This window comes from Anolis sagrei, chromosome 1 (assembly GCF_037176765.1).
Source record: "Anolis sagrei isolate rAnoSag1 chromosome 1, rAnoSag1.mat, whole genome shotgun sequence".
NCBI lineage: Eukaryota > Metazoa > Chordata > Lepidosauria > Squamata > Dactyloidae > Anolis > Anolis sagrei.
Genome location: NC_090021.1, coordinates 248,114,512 through 248,133,858, shown reverse-complemented (window position 1 = coordinate 248,133,858; position 19,347 = coordinate 248,114,512). Strand labels below are relative to the sequence as shown.

General features: G+C 37.6%; 1 protein-coding gene across 3 annotated transcripts in view; it reads right to left on the bottom strand.

The window, feature by feature from the left end:
• The window catches only part of ABCC8 (ATP binding cassette subfamily C member 8), a 96,027-nt gene that overhangs the window by 12,723 nt on the left and 63,957 nt on the right, over nucleotides 1-19,347 (bottom strand). For all 3 annotated transcript variants that reach the window (XM_067462631.1, XM_067462630.1, XM_060767901.2), the window contains exons 21-29: nucleotides 17,652-17,732; nucleotides 16,043-16,180; nucleotides 14,874-14,999; nucleotides 13,931-14,030; nucleotides 10,880-11,118; nucleotides 9,231-9,397; nucleotides 8,027-8,096; nucleotides 5,339-5,496; nucleotides 4,961-5,053 (exon numbers count right to left, since the gene is read on the bottom strand). In XM_067462631.1, the coding sequence (XP_067318732.1) occupies nucleotides 4,961-5,053; nucleotides 5,339-5,496; nucleotides 8,027-8,096; nucleotides 9,231-9,397; nucleotides 10,880-11,118; nucleotides 13,931-14,030; nucleotides 14,874-14,999; nucleotides 16,043-16,180; nucleotides 17,652-17,732 (1,172 nt within the window). The remainder of the gene's footprint in view (nucleotides 1-4,960; nucleotides 5,054-5,338; nucleotides 5,497-8,026; nucleotides 8,097-9,230; nucleotides 9,398-10,879; nucleotides 11,119-13,930; nucleotides 14,031-14,873; nucleotides 15,000-16,042; nucleotides 16,181-17,651; nucleotides 17,733-19,347) is intronic.

Below are 19,347 nucleotides of genomic sequence, written 5' to 3'. Positions count from 1 at the left end.
GATCAAGATAAACAAGGATCTACTAAATAGCACCTTAACATGATTCTCTTACTGGGTTAATTTTAGAATCTCAAGATCTGAGTACTTTGCTTAGCGATTAGAATCCAGATTTCAAATGTCATTTCTATTGCATGTGAGACAGCTAAATATAGTTGTCTCACCTAAATATAGCTAAACGGCATATGAAACTTGCAGAAAATAAAATACTGAACTGATTAACTTTGAGTCTAAACAGAAACAGACATTTATAAATTAGTTTGAAATTGGCTTGTTTAATTAAATTTCATTTGAAATCTTGCAATGTTTTTTTTACTCAACGAAAGCACAAGTGTGGCAGCATGAGGAATGCCAACAAAGGCACACTGTTTCCTCACTGCGTTATAAGGCCAGACTTCTCTTCATCCCAGGCTACAAAAACTAAACACTTTAAATCGGAATCATACAATACTATAATGATATCTTGTCTCATTTTTCAAACAAATTATTTGTCTGAAAGCAAATATCAATCACATTGCTTCACACAACAAATCTAAGTTTTTTTATTTCATAAGCATACTTAAATCTGAACACAAAGCCAAGCAAACCACTGGTTTAGCATAAATGTTGCTAGTAAATTGATGGGAAAAGTCAAGAAGACAAATTGGATGTAAATCATTTGTATTGGTGAAACAGAACAAAGAACAGCCAGATCAGGGAAGTTGTAGGAAAAAAATTATAATATAGGCAGTCCCTGGGTTACAATCAAGATAGGTGCCGTAGATTTGTTCTTAAGTTGAATTTGTATGCAAGTTGGAACAGGTACATTTTTAAGTGTAAATCCAACCAAATATATGTATTTTTTAAAAAGGTTTTGGATAGCATAGGGTAATACTCTTGTTCTGCTTTCTGTTCAGAAGATTTCACTTCACTTTCTGCTGTGTGATAATTGGGTTGTCATGGAAATGAGGATTGGCAAGAAAGCTTCTGTAAAGGCACCTTTCTTCCATGATGACTCTTTCAGGAGAGAATTTCCCTTCCCAAGGGGCAGATTCCCGTGGTCTCACCCTCATATGTAAGTCACATGTTTGGAACTCAGGGACTGCCTGTATATTTTACGTTGGGCTGCTATTGAAGATTGCCTGGAAACCTCAACTAGGACAAAATGTTGTGGCCAGTTAATGTGTGTTTTACAGGCCTGACTAGAGTTCATAACTGCAATTACAAATACATCACCTAGAGTTATATACTGATTAATATTCATATTCCCTAAGTATACAATAGTAAGGAGAATACAAAGACATTCCCATTCTGCTCCTTTGAGTGATCTCTGATAATGACAATAGGAGCAGGATCTCTGCCACAATTCCACTTATACTGGAGAGTACAAGTGGAAGGGAACGGAAACATCAGTTTGCTGTGTCCTGATTGACAGGACAACAGATCTCTGTCACTCAGTATGGTTGTTGCTCAGTAAGTCAGGAAGTGTTAGGGTGGAACAGAATGCACTACTTTGTTATGAAACCAAAGTAGTTACATAACTAAGTAGCACATGTAGAATTCTGGCCCATGTTTGGAATTATTTGCATGTACTTTCAACTTGCTTTGAAGCCCAGTTTAAGTTTGGAATTTACAAAAATGCAGCTGGTTTGGGAACTGCTTCCTCCTATATAAGCCTCATCATAATTAACACCAGTGATCTGAACTACTGCTTATTCTTTTTTCCCTAGAGAGATGGGTTATTGAATGTTTTAGCCAGGGTCTTTTATGTGGCTAAGCCTGTTGTGGGAGATGTAAGGTTACTCTCCTCTTTATCATTCTTTGGCTGTCTAGTGAATGCAATATTGTTGTATTTATTTTTTATTAATGCTGCTCTCTATTTTATTACTAATGCCTAATTTACTTGTACAAAAAATGTCCAGCTTTCTGTAGTTTCTGTATTTATTGTTTTTTCTATATATCAGCTCAATACAATACTCTGCCAAAGTATTCTAAATAAATGAAAATATTAATAGATTGTTGTGTATATCATATACATAATACATATGTTTGAATATGTTTTAATGGTTGTAATGGTATTTATGTTTATTAATTTTATGGTTTAATTGTGTTATGTATTGTTTCCCTATGTGTAATGTGGCATTGAATAATTGCCAAAACTGGAAGCCATTCTGAGTCCCCTTCGGGGTGAGAAAGAGCGAGGTAGAAATATAGCAAATAAATCTATATATATAAATTTGTTAGGGGTATCCAACGAGGAAACAAAACTCAAAACCCCCCCAACGAAACTTAACCAAAATTCCCATGCCCATAACACAACCCACAAGGTACAAACATATCTACTCAAAATGAAAAACAACACAACAACACACTCACAAAACGGCAAAACAACAAAACTCAAAAATCCCCCAACAAAACTTAACCAAAATTCCCATGCTCATAACACAACCCACAAGGTACAAACATATCTACTCAAAATGAAAAACAACACAACAACACACTCAAAATGGCAAAAAAAAACAAAACCCAAAAAACCCCCAACGAAACTTAACCAAAATTCCCATGCCCATAACACAACCCACAAGGTACAAACATATCTACTCAAAATGAAAAACAACACAACAACACACTCACAAAACGGCAAAACAACAAAACTCAAAAATCCCCCAACGAAACTTAACCAAAATTCCCATGCCCATAACACAACCCACAAGGTACAAACATATCTACTCAAAATGAAAAACAACACAACAACACACTCACAAAACGGCAAAAGAATAAAATTCCAAAAAACCCCAATGAAACTTAACCAAAATTCCCATGCTCATAACACAACCCACAAGGTACAAACATATCTACTCAAAATGAAAAACAACACAACAACACACTCAAAATGGCAAAAAAAAACAAAACCCAAAAAACCCCCAACGAAACTTAACCAAAATTCCCATGCCCATAACACAACCCACAAGGTACAAACATATCTACTCAAAATGAAAAACAACACAACAACACACTCACAAAACGGCAAAACAACAAAACTCAAAAATCCCCCAACGAAACTTAACCAAAATTCCCATGCCCATAACACAACCCACAAGGTACAAACATATCTACTCAAAATGAAAAACAACACAACAACACACTCACAAAACGGCAAAACAACAAAACTCAAAAATCCCCCAACGAAACTTAACCAAAATTCCCATGCTCATAACACAACCCACAAGGTACAAACATATCTACTCAAAATGAAAAACAACACAACAACACACTCAAAATGGCAAAAAAAAACAAAACCCAAAAAACCCCCAACGAAACTTAACCAAAATTCCCATGCCCATAACACAACCCACAAGGTACAAACATATCTACTCAAAATGAAAAACAACACAACAACACACTCACAAAACGGCAAAACAACAAAACTCAAAAATCCCCCAACGAAACTTAACCAAAATTCCCATGCCCATAACACAACCCACAAGGTACAAACATATCTACTCAAAATGATAAACAACACAACAACACACTCACAAAATGGCAAAACAACAAAACTCAAAAATCCCCCAACGAAACTTAACCAAAATTCCCATGCCCATAACACAACCCACAAGGTACAAACGTATCTACTCAAAATGAAAAACAACACAACAACACACTCACAAAACGGCAAAACAACTGAGCATGCGCATTGGCGCCCAGCCGCAAGTTCCCTGGCGCGCGCACATGCCCTTCCGGCCAACGTTCCCTCTGCGGAAACCATGCCCACTCCAAGCCCCGCCGCGCCGCTTCCCGCACACACACACACCCCTGCCGCACACACACACACAACCCCACACTCCATCACTCCCCCCGCCGCCACACACACACACGCAACCCCACTTCCCCTGCCGCCGCACACACACACGCAACCCCACACTCCATCACTTCCCCCGCTGCCGCATGCACACACGCAACCCCACTCCCCCCGCCGCCGCACACACACACGCAACCCCACGCTCCATCACTCCCCCCACCGCCGCACGCACACACGCAACCCCACGCTCCATCACTCCCCCACCCCAATCTTACCTCCTTTTACTTCACGCCCCCTCCAAACCCCACCCCGCCCCTTCCCGCCCTGTCAAAATCTAGGAAAGACAGGAAGGAAGGAAAGAAGGAAGAAAGAGAAAGGGAGGTAAAGAAAAAGGGGGAAGGAAGGAAAGTTAGAGAAAGAAGGAAGAAGAAAAGGAAAGAAAAGGAAAGATGGAAGGAAAGAAAAGAGAGACAGCAGAAAAGAAAGAAAAAGGGGGAAGAAAGGAAAGAGATAGAGAAAGAAGAGGAGAAGGAAAGATGGGAGGGAAGGAAGGAAGGAAGGAAGGAAAGAAGGAGAGAAAGAGGGAAGATTGGCCACAGCAACACGTAGCGGGTAAAGGTTGTTATTTCTATTATTATTATTATTATTATTATTATTATTATTATTATTATTATGCTATTGTTCCTATGAGACCCTGGAGGAATGGGAGAGGTGTCAGGTCCCAGAGGCAATGCATTGCATTATTGTTATTGTTATGATGGTGGTAAAATAAAAGGAAATAAAAAGTGAAAGAAGGAAGCAAACAGGGAGGGAAGAAAGGCAAAGGAAGAAAGGGGGAGGGAATGAAGGAAAGAGAGAAGGATGAAACCAAGTAGTGAAAGAAGGAAAGAAAGAAAGAGGTAGAGAAGGAAGAAAGGAGAGAAAGGGGGAGGAAAAGGGGGAAGGAATAGGTAGGTACCTCTCTTTCATAATAGTCCAGATATCTACCTCAACTTTGATAAGTTTTACTATAGGCCACAGCAACGCGTGGCAGGGCACAGCTAGTAAGTAATAAAAACATACATACAGCTATAGAAGTAAATTGGCAATTCTCTGTCCTTATCACATGGAGTCAGGCTGTTTATTTAGTGCGAAAGCAATAAAACTCTTGCTGTGATGGAAAACAAGTGCAATAAATAAAAATACCTGAATGCTCGTATGGTTGTCAGACCTTCCACGGTCTCTGAGAAGTGAGAAAGTAATGGCAGCTGAGTACTGTCATCTAACTGTTGCAGGTCCCTAAAAACAAATGTTAAAAAATATTGGTTTTAAAAGAAGCAGCCAAGGTACCCCCTCCTCTGGCACATCTCCAATTTGTAAAAGAGGTGCTGTATTTTAAAAATGAAAACAAATTGAGTTATCTTGCTCAATCAAATAGACACAGAAACCGTTATTACATGGTATTTGGTAGATGAAAGTTGGGTTAATTGTGAGGTATTTGTCATTTACGTTGTGTCATTTATGCATACACACAAATTTACATATGACTTTTAATATATGGGGAAAAGGGAAATATATGCTTACCTTGATGCTACTCTAAAGTATTTTTGGATGAAATAGCATATGACAGCAAGTGGAACTAGTGCTATGAGAAACATTGGTGTAACGTATGAAATCACAGCAAGTGCTGATACACAGAGCAAGGTGGAACGGCTCAAGCACTCCAGGGTAGCAGGAATGTGCTAAGCAAATAAACACAGAAAACATAATGATAAGTATTAAGTGTTGGACAAGGAAATAAAAGATAACATGAAATCTTCCTCTCATTCAAAATGACATCATATATACTTCTGAATATTTTTCAGCAAAACAGATGGGGGATATTGCTTAGGCAGTTTTTTCTATATGTCACTAGATGAAATTTGGAACTATGAATGATAAAAATCTATGTAAGACTGTTTTAAGGTCAATTAACTGCTTAAGATGCTGTTATGAAGACTTGATTCCCGGGCAGAGCAATTCTAACCTCCTTCAATAGGTACTTGATATCAGAACCTAGACCAGCCCACTAAATCTGATTTGGGAACGATGAACTGAGATCTGAAACCACAGTTTGAGTTTGATATGCAAACTACAGTTTGTACTCATTGTGGTTTGTTGTACAATTGAAATCATAGCTGAGATCTTTGCACTGCCCCTGGAAGCTGTTGTGGCATGGATACAAGTGCGCCCTATAACGGCAACACTGGGGAACAATGTTTAAGGTTGTGTTTGATTTTCCAGCTGCTTCAGATTTAAATAAGCATCCCGATTTCAAAAATGCAGTTAGTCTTCTTCTATCACATCACATCTCTACAGCTTATCTTAATGCAACAAGCACTTCAGGCTGTATCAAGGGAAGTGCTCTGCTATTGGCTAAGAACAAACCTCCCTCGGGTATGGCCTTGGAGACCAGCAAAAGGTCCATACTTGTCTAGGCTATTCAGTTACACATGAGGCAGTGTGGTGAGAGGTTGTGTGCAACTCTGTAGAGTGAATTGTATTCCGAAGTGTAGTCTGAGTTCTTGTCTGTATTCTGTTAGCAGAATTATTATGATTTATTTACATGCATACTTGTTTCCTTCCCTCAGATAATGTCTGTCTCTGCTATTTCTCACCGTAAGTGCCTAAACAACCCTGATTCATTTTATTATATCTGTGGCAGTTTCACCATTATCAGTCAAAGAACAAACAGAGCATTTGCCAGGCAAGCCTATTTTGCAAATTTTAATGTAAAAGTTGGTGGTCAAGATAAGTCTTGGGCCCCTCACAAGGTGTGCAAGCAGTGAGTTGAGAATTTACAAAATTGATGGGTGTGAACGAAGGGAACAAATGATAAATTGCCATTTGGTTTGGCAAGAGCCCAGAGATCATTCAAGTGACTGTTATCTTTGTATAGTGAAAATGTCAGAATATAACAAGAAAAATAAATGACAAAGAGACTATCCTAGTCCACCATCAGCTACATACCCAGTGCCTCATTCAGCTGAAATCCCAGTGCCAGTTTTCACTGAACTACCCCCTTTTGAAAAACAGGAGTATCTTGAAGAACTAAGTGACAGAAACAATGAAGATTTTGAAATTGAAGATGACTCCGTTAATAAGGGATTTGATCAGTATAAGTTGAATGATTTGGCATGAGATTTAGGACTATAAAAAGGCTTCAGAACTCCTTGCATCAAGACTGCACTGGAAAAACTTGCTTGAAAGACGAGTGAAATGAAAGAAGAGCATAAATTTTGACCTTAATATGTATGTTTGGTAGCAGAACTTTACTACTTGTACACAATTTGACTTACAGTAACAATATATAGCCTTTGGGTGAATAAAAACACTCTAAACAAAACATATTCAGGTATTTTTTCTTTATTTTCCTTTGTACGAATTTCTTTTCTTTTGTACCTTAAAAAGTTAACATGATAGAAAAAAAACTGGGATCATTTTGGATTCGGATGCCAAAAGTTAGTCAAAAGCAAATGTGTTTTTCAGTGAATCAGATCAGACAATTATGCCTTTGTTGTGAGCTGCCTTAAGTCCCCTTTGGGGTGAGAAGACCGGAATATAAATGTGGTAAATAAAAAAATGTAACTTAGCATTGTGGTTTGTATGTGGTACACTTGGAAGTTCAAACTATGGTGTGGGTTCTTAATTTGGTTAATGCAAACCATGGTACATTGTTGCATATCAGAAAATCCCAAGACTAGACTAACAACAGAAACGGACCACAGCAAAAAAGTCAGCTGGCATTTGCCAAAGATAGTATTGGTTGCAGGTGTTCAGGCTCTGATTGCATGGTAACCTTTGTTGTTGTTCATTCGTTCAGTCATCTCTGACTCTTCATGACCTCATGGACCTCCCTGTCGGCCGTCACCACCCCCAGCTCCTTCAAGGTTAGTCCAGTCACTTCAAGGATGCCATCCATCCATCTTGCCCTTGGTCAGCTCCTCTTCCTTTTACCTTCTACTTTCCTCAGCATAATTGTGTTCTCTAGGCTTTGCTGATTTTCCATTTGATGGTAATAAATGACGTTTTAAAGCACCAGTAACTTTTAATTTCCATTAAAATAATTGAATCATAGTCTGCTCTAATGAAATACTGTTTCTTTCCTTTTTTCTTTTAAGAGGGGAAATTTGATTTCCTCACAGCTTGCCATCTTGTCCAACATCAATATCAGAATTTTCTATGTTTGAGGAAAATTAATATTTAAATTTATATAATGCATTTTAAAAATACCTGGTCAATGGTGTTACAGTCAGCTGAAAATCTGTTCAGTATACTTCCCAGTGGTGTTGTTTCAAAAAACCTGTTAATAGGCAATAAAGACCAAGTCTGACACTGAAAAACACCATTAAAATGTACTTATGCCTATTACAATTATTCTAAGACTATTCACTTTACTTTTATCTGTAAAACTTGACAATTTAACAAAGGAAAATGAAAAACATTGTCTGATAAGTTTCTAGAATTCTTGGTTATGCCATTCTAAATACCATCATTGTATTAACTTTGTACTGGTCCATCAGATTTCTTAATTCTTTGAATTAACTGAATAATATACTGGTATACCTTAGCAAATTTTTTCATATTAAGAGATAGAAATAATAGTAGAAAACATGTCAATTATCTGAATATAAAATTTAACAGCACAATTAATAAATCATTTTATAAACACAGATCAGTGATTTTCCATTTGATGGTAATAAATGACGTTTTAAAGCACCAGTCTATATAGCCAGAACAAAACAGGTTTTCATCCAAGGCTCATTTGGTCAAGTGAAATATAAGAAGAGAAGAGTGCATTGGATTCACTGCTTTCTGATTTCTTTCCATAGTTCTTGTTTATTTGTGGGACACTAAATAATGGATACTTAAATTATAATAATTTTCATGCGTGAAATCCTTTCCACAAGTTAAAGAATGAATCGATAACTAACTAATCATGTAGGGTGAAAATGCACATACAATACTCAAATTTATATCATATATCATATCTCTAGAGCAGTGGTTTCCAACCTTTTTTTGACCAGGGACCTCTTAATCAGGGACCACTTTGACCAGGGACCAGTATCTAACATTAGTACCAAAAGAGTTACAAATCAGTTTTGGTCAACTTTACATTCGGTTTGATAACTTGGGGTGCTGATTCAGAAAACTGCATTGGATAGACCACATCAGCTCTAGTTTCTGAAACAGAACGTATGCCACCCAGTAGTCGCCACCTGCTCACCCACAGAAAACCTTATTTAATAAACCTCGGCACTCTTTTGTGAGACCAGTTGCTCTTGTTGAAATGGTGTAGTAACAGTGAAGCCACGGACCATATTTTAGTTCTTGTGGGCCACTGGTGGTCCATGGACCACAGGTTGGGAACCACTGCTCTATATCTATCTATATAGAGAAAGACTATTTGTTTTTCTGATTTCACATAGTAGAGTACCTCATTGGGGCCAAAATAATTTTATTCAACAGAAGACAATGTAGTTTCTTGGCAACTTTTAAACCAGTCCATTCCACTGCTATTGATGTTACAAGACACAGTATAATCCCAAGGCCACAAAGAATAGTGAATATCTTTGAATAGTGGGAATGGTCAAATCTGCATTCCTAAGAATGAAGAAGAAAAACATAATATTCTAGAATCATTTAAATGTATAGGTCAATGGCCCTAGGAGATTTTCTCCTTATATATATAGTATATTCACATCATCTCTTAATTCTTGGAAATATTGCATTTAGATTTCATATTTGTTAAAACCCATCCTTTTCAATTGACAATACTCTCAAATTAAACATGAAAATGCATTTCAAATATAGTGGCTAAATAACTAATATTTTGATTCTATTGATCTAAATCATCATATTACTCAAATCTAATGCTAATCTTTTGGGGCTAAATTACGTTCCCAAAAATAGGGTGTGCATTAGATTTGCATAATGAGGTAATCTTATTGTTGATCCAAAGCAAAAGAGGAAGCTACTTCCCCCTTTGCTTTGGATCACCTGGAACTCCTATCTGAGCACCTGGAGCTCCTATTTGAGTGACCTCACCTCTAATTTACCTGTCATGGCTCAATGCTATGCAACCCTGTGATTTGTAGTTTGGTGATGCATCAGCATTCTTTGGTGGGCCTTCACACATGACTAAAACCTGCACCAAAACAAGTTAAAATAACCCACTTTGACATGGGTTATAGTCCTCACCCACCAACCCAAACCACGGATTTAACCAATGAACACTGCTAAACCACATTACAGATGTCTGCGCTGATCATGTGATGCAGTTCTAAACTTCGGCCTCCAGGTGTTTTGGATTTCATCTTCCACAATTCCTAACAGCAGGTAAGCTGGCTGGGATTTCTGGGAGATGAAGTCCAAAACACCTGGAGGTGAAAGTTGGCCCATGCCTGGTCTAAACTGACTATATAATGCCATTCCAATGCCATTCCAGCCTTTGACTAATCTTTAATTGCCTTAGAGCAGCAGATAGATGAGGAATTGAATTGGGTCTGTTAAAGTTGTTTACAAGAAGAGTAAAATAAAAATGAGATGCTGGTAATAGGACATACCACCATTTATAAGGAAAAATCCAGGTGTGTTTTACTCAGGAGTAAGTTCCACTGAATTTACTTCTCGGTTAAGAGTGTTTAGGACTGCAGCAGTGTTCAAATTAAAGGACTCAAGTGTTGTGTTTAGAAGAATAGGGGAATGTGCATGATTTGGTTAAAATTAAAGGAGTCGAGATGTGGAGCTTTGTGGATTTCATTAAGGATTATCCTATCTTTTCTCTCATAACATTTTGTTGTAGCCTTAAAGGATCAGTTTTCTAAGTGAATTTTCATCCTGTTTGTTATAAAACCTACATTGCTATAGTTAGAAAGGCAAAATGCAGCAGTAATCTCTACTGGGATTATTTTCAAGGATTTTCTGCAGCCCTCAAAAGGCAAAAAGATTCAGGAAAGCCTGTGAATTGTATACAGCATATATATCATACTAGAAAATTAGAAATATAGCAGCGCACAGCTAGATGTCACAGATAGGAGAAAGGACCTCTTTTAAAAAAAGGAGGTAGCAAAGCAATGTTATTACCTGCTCGTGAGAGCAGTTCTTTGCTCCCTTGACAGCAATGGCACTCGATGTCCAGTGGGCTAGCCAAAAGTCAGTGGAGACCATCACTGAATGCTTCAGGAGTTGTGAAAGGACCAGCAAGGGCAAGAGAAGGAATCCTGCTGAGCTAAGGTACTTTCCGCATGCTCGCCATGGCATCTTTGCTCTTTGGTGGAGGACAGAAGACAGGTTGTCCTCATCATCACTTTCTGGTGTTTCATCTGCAAACCAATACACAAAAAAGGGACCACTGGGCTCTTTTACTCAGATTTATTGAATTCAGTTGCACCAATGAGCCAGTCAATGTGCACAGGACAAAGATGGAGAACAAAGTATAAGAATGAACAAGGGTTGAGTCTGAGTGGCAGAAACATCATATTTAAGGGAAGTTAATGCTGAAATCATGGGTGCTAATAAAGAGAAGAATATTATTTGAAAATGGGGGTGGAAGGATGCTTTTAGTAAAGGAAATAGAGTAGAAAGTAAATGCTAGAAATACCTAATCCTAATCATCTACCTAATCCTTTATTTAAGTGATGATTGAATCATGGATGATGAGGGATAGTGGATCCCACACCAAGGAGATATAAAAGTGGCCCCCTTCTGCACAGGCATATAATCCATATTATCAAATCAGATAACCCACATTATCTGCTTTGAACTGGATTATATGAGTCTACATTGCCATATAATCCAGTTCAAAACAGATATTCAGGATTTTATATGGAAATAGAAGGGGCCAAAGAAATCCTCAAATGGGTATGTATGCGTGGCATATCTTTATGCATGCATAAGATAAACTAAATAGATCTCATGATAATATCAAACACAGGATATCTTAATCCCCAAGTTTTCTTCCATTGATCAACAACCAGTTGTTATAGAAGTTTGTGGTTCAAGAATTTATTAACAAAGATTGATGTCTTATATTCTAAGTAAAATGATAGAAGGCCAGTGAACTAGCCACTCATGATTAATTCAGTCTTTCCCATTGAAATGCTTAAATTATTTAACAGATGCTCACGGTTTTCTCAGGAAGCCATGATTTATAGATGGAGAAATCTAATCATAGCAGTGCAAAAGAAACGTGGCCTGAGTATGAATTCAGGTGTCTTTTTCTATGAAACCAGGGGCTACATCTGCATTACGGTTTCTAAGGGGAATATAAATTTAGTTCTGAAAAGAAGAATTTGCTGTCAAACTTGTGACAGCAAGTAAACAAAACTTCAATTTGTGTATCAGTCATTCAACTACTTTTATTCAGGAGCTTCTTTCTAAAGCTGTGATGCAAGGCTGCATGGAACATATTAGAATCATAGAGTTGGAAGAGACCACAAGGACTATTCAGTCCAACCTCCTGCCATGCAAGAAAATACAATCAAAACACACTCAGCAGATGGTTATCCAGACTACCATTCAAAATCTCCAAGTCAGGAGATTCTATCATGCTCATGGGTAGGATAGTCTACTGTGCAGCAGCTCTTACCATTAGGAAGTTCCTCCTAATGTTTAGGTGAAATCCCCTTTTCTGTAGTTTCAAGTCACTGCTTTGTGTCCTAGTCTCTGGAGCAGCAGAAAACAAGCTGGCTCCATCTTCAATATGTAATCCTTTCAAATATTTAAGTATGGCTGTTGTATTTCACTTCTCAATCTTCTCTTTTCCAGGCAAAAGTCACCCAGCTCCCTAGGTTGTTCTTCATACGGCTTGGCTTCCAGACCTTTTACCATTTTGATTGTCCTTCCCTGAATGCATCACAGCTTGCTAATATCTTTCTGGTAGTGTCCAGTACTCAACATGTGAGGTCTGACCAAAATAGAACTGCTCTGGACTGCCTCCAGATTAAGCAGCCTGTGAAGGAGCAGTCCTGGAGGAAGCAGCCCTCTTTTGGCTCTCCATCAAATGTACCCCTGAAAGCAATGGAGCTGAGAAAAGGGTCTCTTCTGTAAATTTTACACTTATGTAGGCTTGTCCAGAAGCTGTCTTGCTTTAACAGGGCCTTACTAACACTCTGAAATGTGAGTGCTAAGGCCCTATAGCCAGTGGGCCTGTTATAATAGGGAGTTATATGTTCCCTGTATCCAGCCCTGGTCAATAAGTTAGGAATAGAAAGCTTAACCTGTGGGTCCCCAAGTATTTTGGCCTACAACTCCCAGAAATCCTAGCCAGTTTACTAGCTGTTAGGATTTCTGGGAGTTGAAGGCCAAAACATCTGGGGACCCACAAGTTGAGAATCATTGGCTTATAGGAACAGCAGTCATTTTATCACCTGTCTGGTTCTTTTAAAATTAGTTGTATGAACTTATCAATATGAGATAACCTCCCCACAGGATTGCAAGACATCTGGGTGTCCCCCGGGCAACATTTTGATAGATGACTGATTCTCTCACACCAGAAACGACTTGCAGCATGCACTTATAAGCAGGCAGGTATGGATTTTGAGATAACTGTCTGGTTTTGTCATGATTTATGCAAAGTGACTCTCAATGTACGTGTGTGTATGAGTGATATGTAGATTATGCAGAAAGGTAACTGAATATTGCAACAATGTGTCTCTATAAGTTTAAATGCAATTAAGGAGTGCAGTAAAATGCATTTATTATATTTGCATTTTGCTGCTAAAAATTAATATTGAATAATATGGCCATAACCAAAAGTAACTTTAGAGTACGTTGCATGCATTTTTCACAAAGAATGGCATGGAAGCATATGACACAGAAAAATATATAAAGCTGGCACATGCAGGGCAGGGCAGGGCAAGGCAGGGCAGGGCCTAGATCCAAAATCATGTGCTCAAAATACCAGGGACTCCACTCTGAGCTTTTTGCAGGGAAATCAGAACATATCTATAAAAAAATATCAATCTGTCAGGATGTTTCTGACACAGCCAAGCAGGCCTGTCCTTTAAATGACACTTGAAATATATGTGACTTTGCCATTACTTTTTTCTCCTGAACACTTTAATGCATTGGTATTGTTAAGTGAAAAAAACAGCTGAATAAATTAGAATGTCCCTTTTTGGAATACTACTTCACCTTCATCCTCCTCATCATCTTGGAGTAGAGCCTCTTGGGAATACACTGTGCTTTGGAGAGTCTTCCTATCTAATACAGGTTTTCTTTCAATTAAGCTCTCCTAAAAGCAGGAAAATTAAGTGAAGTTGAGTATCACATGTCTTCAAAGCAAATCTTGCCCTGAGATAATTTTATGTTCAAATCAATTTGCTGTTAGAAAGAAAGTGATCAAATGCATTTAACCTACATGGATTATTTATCTGTTTGGTATGCATGCATCAAAAAGATTCCTAGATATGCAATCTATCAATAGAGGATGATACTGAAGTCAGCTCAGACAGTGATTAGGGTTTAAAAAATAAGGGTTAAGTAATGGTTTGGAGCACATTTCATGTTTCCGTTAACCATGGTAAAGAAGGTAAGCTTAGACTGAACAATGTTGAAGATGGAGTCGGAAACTCACATATGGGAGTAAAACGTCCACTCTCTTGAACTGCTAGTTAAAAGAAGGGCTACAATGATATCAGCTCTGTTCTTGAGTTTCAAAACTTGGTAATTATTGTTTTGGAGTGAGAAGTGGTGTCACTCTTCTGGATGATGAATGTGGCCTCTAATGTCTGACAATTGTCCACCCCTGCATTACACTATGTGAGTAATGCCACTCAAGGCATCCTACAATTAATATAGTCATTAAAAAGCAATCTCTTAAGCACCTCAAGGCTTCCTGGGTAGGCTTTGTTTGTTTTTTAATTTTGTTTTGGATGTTCAATCCCCAGGGGACCAGCCTTGGGAAAACCCAAGTGGCCACAGGTTACTTTCACAACCCTTATGTAATGAACAAAGAAGATGTATCTTCTATTCTGTAAACAAAAAGTATTTTCATCATAACAGTATTTGAAAATGAAATGCTTCATTTATTACATAAGGAACAATAATGTTAAGATGTTGGAAAAACAAAACATGCCTTCTCCAGCTCTTGATCTTGTCGATTCATGAGTGTTTTCCAATGTTCAAAGAGCTCAATTTCTGTTTTCTGAATATCCTTGAGTGTGCCTTCTCTCTGAATGGTACCATCCTTCATTGCAATAATCTGTAACAATTTAAATGATTGATTATTAAACATTTATTGTCCTTTTATATAATGAATTAACAAAGTCTTTTAACTAGTATGCACATGCCTTGGGGATTATTATTTGTTAACTAATGTTGAATATTTATGCAATTCACATGGCTGCCCAAAGTCAACAGGTGACTTGAAGGCTTACAAAGAAAACCTTATGATAGATTTGCCATGTGTGTGAACAGCACCGAGGTTTGCAAGGAGAATTCAAAATCCTTTTTAAAAATTGATTTATTACCACTCGTTTTTTTTTTCAAAAGTTAATTATTACATCTCAGAAATGAACAATATATGTCCAAAATAATTAGGTTTAGAATTGAGGTTTTTTTTGCTTCTGCTATTCTTTTAGTTATTTTGTTTAAATTAGGTAATGCTTTATATTAAGCTTATTAGACTGTCAGATAAATGTTTGTGAACTTTGTGTGAAACATAATTGTCTCCCTTTATTTATTTTTAATATTTTTCAGGTCATTTTGTGAGAGCTAGAAAAGATATTGTAAAAAATACAAAAAAATAAGGACCGTCTTCCTTCTGAAATTCTACTTTCCTATTTGGGCAAGTAACAGCTGTACAGTGTTACCAAACATACATGTTTTATTAGGGCTGTAGAGATGTGATGACAGCAAAACTAGTAACAATAAAAATAATTTTAAAATTAGGTGGAGTGGAAATTAAATATTTCAGCATAAGAATAGTACATTCTATTTATGCCTGAGATTGAGTTAAACTTATTCAAATTTTCCCACAGTATTAAATCTACTTGCTTGTCCCACTTGGAGCAGAGCATTTATATCAATGGGAACTCAGAAAGAAAACACACACTTCTATTCATTTAAAAGGTTTACTGTAGTTGGGATCAGCAATTGGTTTTGGGCATCTAAAGCCAATGGGTTTTTAAAGTACCTAGCTTTGGCTGAATAATTTAATTTACTAAGTGCTTCAATTTGATTGAGTCATTCATATACAAATTCATTTTCCATTTCTTCATTAAAACAACAAAAATGCTCCATTACCCAATCAGCATGGGGTAGATATTGTAGTTTGTGAGTAACTAGAACAACAGTTCTCTTGTCATCCCGAAGCATATTAAGGATTCCTTCTTGCATAAGATGGTCACTTAAGTGGATATCCAGTGCAGAAAATGGATCATCCTAATCAACATAAAAATATATTGACAGAGCATTACTTTTAAAATAGAAACATGCTTTCTATAAAGTACCTCCTTTATGATGTAGTGCAAGAGAGAAACCATCGAGTTAAACTTTTAATGGCAAATGGAAATTAGATGTAAGTGTTCTTCTGGTCAGTGGAGCAGACAGCAAAATCTTATCGAGAATAAAGCAGAGCCAAACACAAAAAGTCTATGTCTTTCCAGGAAAGGATATACCACTTTAAGGATTTGATTTCAATAACTAGGTATGAAGACATTTTTAAACACAATTTTGTCAACAAAACTGTAGTAAAAAGAAATAACACCAACACCAACAACACTATTTGTATTCCACCTTATCTCCTCAAGGTGACTCAAGGCGGATTCCAGCCTCGAAACAATGACACATACACAGATATATTATAAAGGTACACTGATAAAGGTAAAGGCTTCCCCTTCATCTCCAGCTTTGGGGGTGGTGCTCATCTCTGTTTCTAAGCTGAACAACTTGTGTCGTCTATACACACCTCCTAGGTCATGTGGTCGGCATGACTGTATGGAGCACCATTTACCTTCCCGTCGAGGTGGTATCTATTGATCTACTCACATTTGCATGTTTTTGAACTGCTAGGTTGGCAGGAGATGGGGCTAACAGCAGGAGCTCATCCCGTTCTACGGATTCGAACTGCCAAACTTCAGTTCAACGAGTTAAGCAGCTCAATGGTTTAACCCATTGAACCACCATGGCCCCTTTCAGACATATAACGGACACTGGAAACATATGTTGCAATTATATTGTCAGGCTGCAATGCTGTACAGGACTCAAAAAACACGTTATACAAACCCTTCATGACTGCTTAATTAATGTGGATTGGCCCATGACAATTTATAGCAGCTGGAGAATGAAATAGACCAGGAATAGTAAAATCACAACTTTATTTTCTTTCTCCCTTAGCTGACCTCTTGTCTTATCTCATTTCTGATCTATATATTTTATTGCACCACAGGGCTCATTTGTAGATTTTATGGTCCCAATATGCTAAACATGAACCATAGTAGAATGACATATCTTGGGTTAATGTCACTGTTTTGCCCCATGGCAGTCTTAGGTTTATCCTTCATACTTCACTCTCATAAGCAAATAATCTTGACTATTTGCGAGCCTTTTTGGTTTATCAATCCATTTCTATACCTATTTCCTGGTCCTTTGTGGATTATTCCGTAGATATGCTTCCTTCTTTTCTCAAAACACATTTCCAGGGCTAAGCTGGTTATATTGTCACCATAACCCCCTGGATGTTTGTGTATGTTTATACATGTTTTAGCACAAGTAGATTGAGATCAGATTAGTTGCTAGTCCAGGCATATAAAAATGCCTGGATACAGATCTAGTCAGGCACAGGATCTTCTTAAATGATGAATTTTGCAAGGTTTCATTTATAATGTGATATTATTAGTTATGCTCAGCTTACCAGAAACACAACATTTGTCTGTTGGTAAAGAGCTCTTGCAACACTGATTCGCTGGCGCTGACCTCCAGACAGATTAATGCCCTGTAAGTGTTAAAACAACATTGTTAGTTGTGAGCCACTGTTGCCTAAATTTTACTCTCACAAAGCATGTTGAGTTTAATCTAAAAGCAATGTATTTTTTGGATAAAGCAAAGAGAAAAGTATCAAAAACTATTGGAACAAGGGAACATTTTCATCTTCTATCTCAATAATGTCTACTAACATCTTCTACTTTATGCTTTGGAAGTATAAAAAGATGATTTATCATTCATTATACTGTTAGTCCTCACAATAGCTCCTGATGTCAATGTTAATTTTCATTTTACATTAGATAATCAGCTGGTCAATTACATTAATGTCTAAGAAAAATATATCTCTAAGAAAGAATATAACTTGATTTTAAAATGCCAAAGTCCAGACTATTAGCCCACTGCTTTTGATGATATGTGAACTGAATGTTGGGCCTGAATTCTGGGAGGCCAGAGTCTGAATCTCTGTTTAGCAATGGAAATCCATTGGGTGGCCTAGGGCAAGACACACTAAGCATCAAAGGAAGGAAAAAGCAAGCATTTATTGTAGAAATCTTGCCAAGAATTGCTTTAGCATTGCCATACACTGGAATGAAGTAACGACACACGATACCAGCCACAGATGCTCATGCTACTCCTCAAAATATAGGTTGGCAATTGTGGTCAGTCTGTGAGCCAATTATGTGCCCATGCAAATTTTTAGGGGCCATGAGGACTGCCAAAAATGCCCTCTGCAAAAAACCACCACCCAAACCCCTGTAAGTGACTGGAAATCCACCTCTCATTTCTAAAACAGACACTGGGGATACTTTTAGGTGGTTCCAGGAGAGAGACATTTTACTTTGTTTCCTTTTCCTTCACTCCTTCCTTTTCTTAGCCCAAGGGATCTGGAGATGTGAAAGGCGCACAAAAGAGACCCATGAGGTTAAGTCAGAGTGTAGGTTACTCCTTTCCTTAAAACATACATTGTCAGAAACTGAAATTTTATTTATCTAATAATAAAGATTTAAAGAACCAGTGAAGTGGATTTCCAGTGCAGATAAGATTTCACACTCCTTCACATTATGTAGCTAATTTGTGTGTGTATGAAGGTGTTGGCCCTCCACACAATGACAATTGTGCATTTTACACTCACTTCGACATTATTTCCAACTTAAACCTAATTCTGCACATAAAATCAATAGATACCATTTAGTCACAGCAGGATAAAAAAATAAATTGTGTGATGTTAAAAGAGAATTTTAGTAGTTCATGAAAACTTGGAGTGTTTTATAATATCACTAGCTGTGCCCTGCCACGCGTTGCTGTGGCCTATAGTAAAACTTATCAAAGTTGAGGTAGATATCTGGACTATTATGAAAGAGAGGTACCTACCTATTCCTTCCCCCTTTTCCTCCCCCTTTCTCTCCTTTCTTCCTTCTCTACCTCTTTCTTTCTTTCCTTCTTTCACTACTTGGTTTCATCCTTCTCTCTTTCCTTCATTCCCTCCCCCTTTCTTCCTTTGCCTTTCTTCCCTCCCTGTTTGCTTCCTTCTTTCACTTTTTATTTCCTTTTATTTTACCACCATCATAACAATAACAATAATGCAATGCATTGCCTCTGGGACCTGACACCTCTCCCATTCCTCC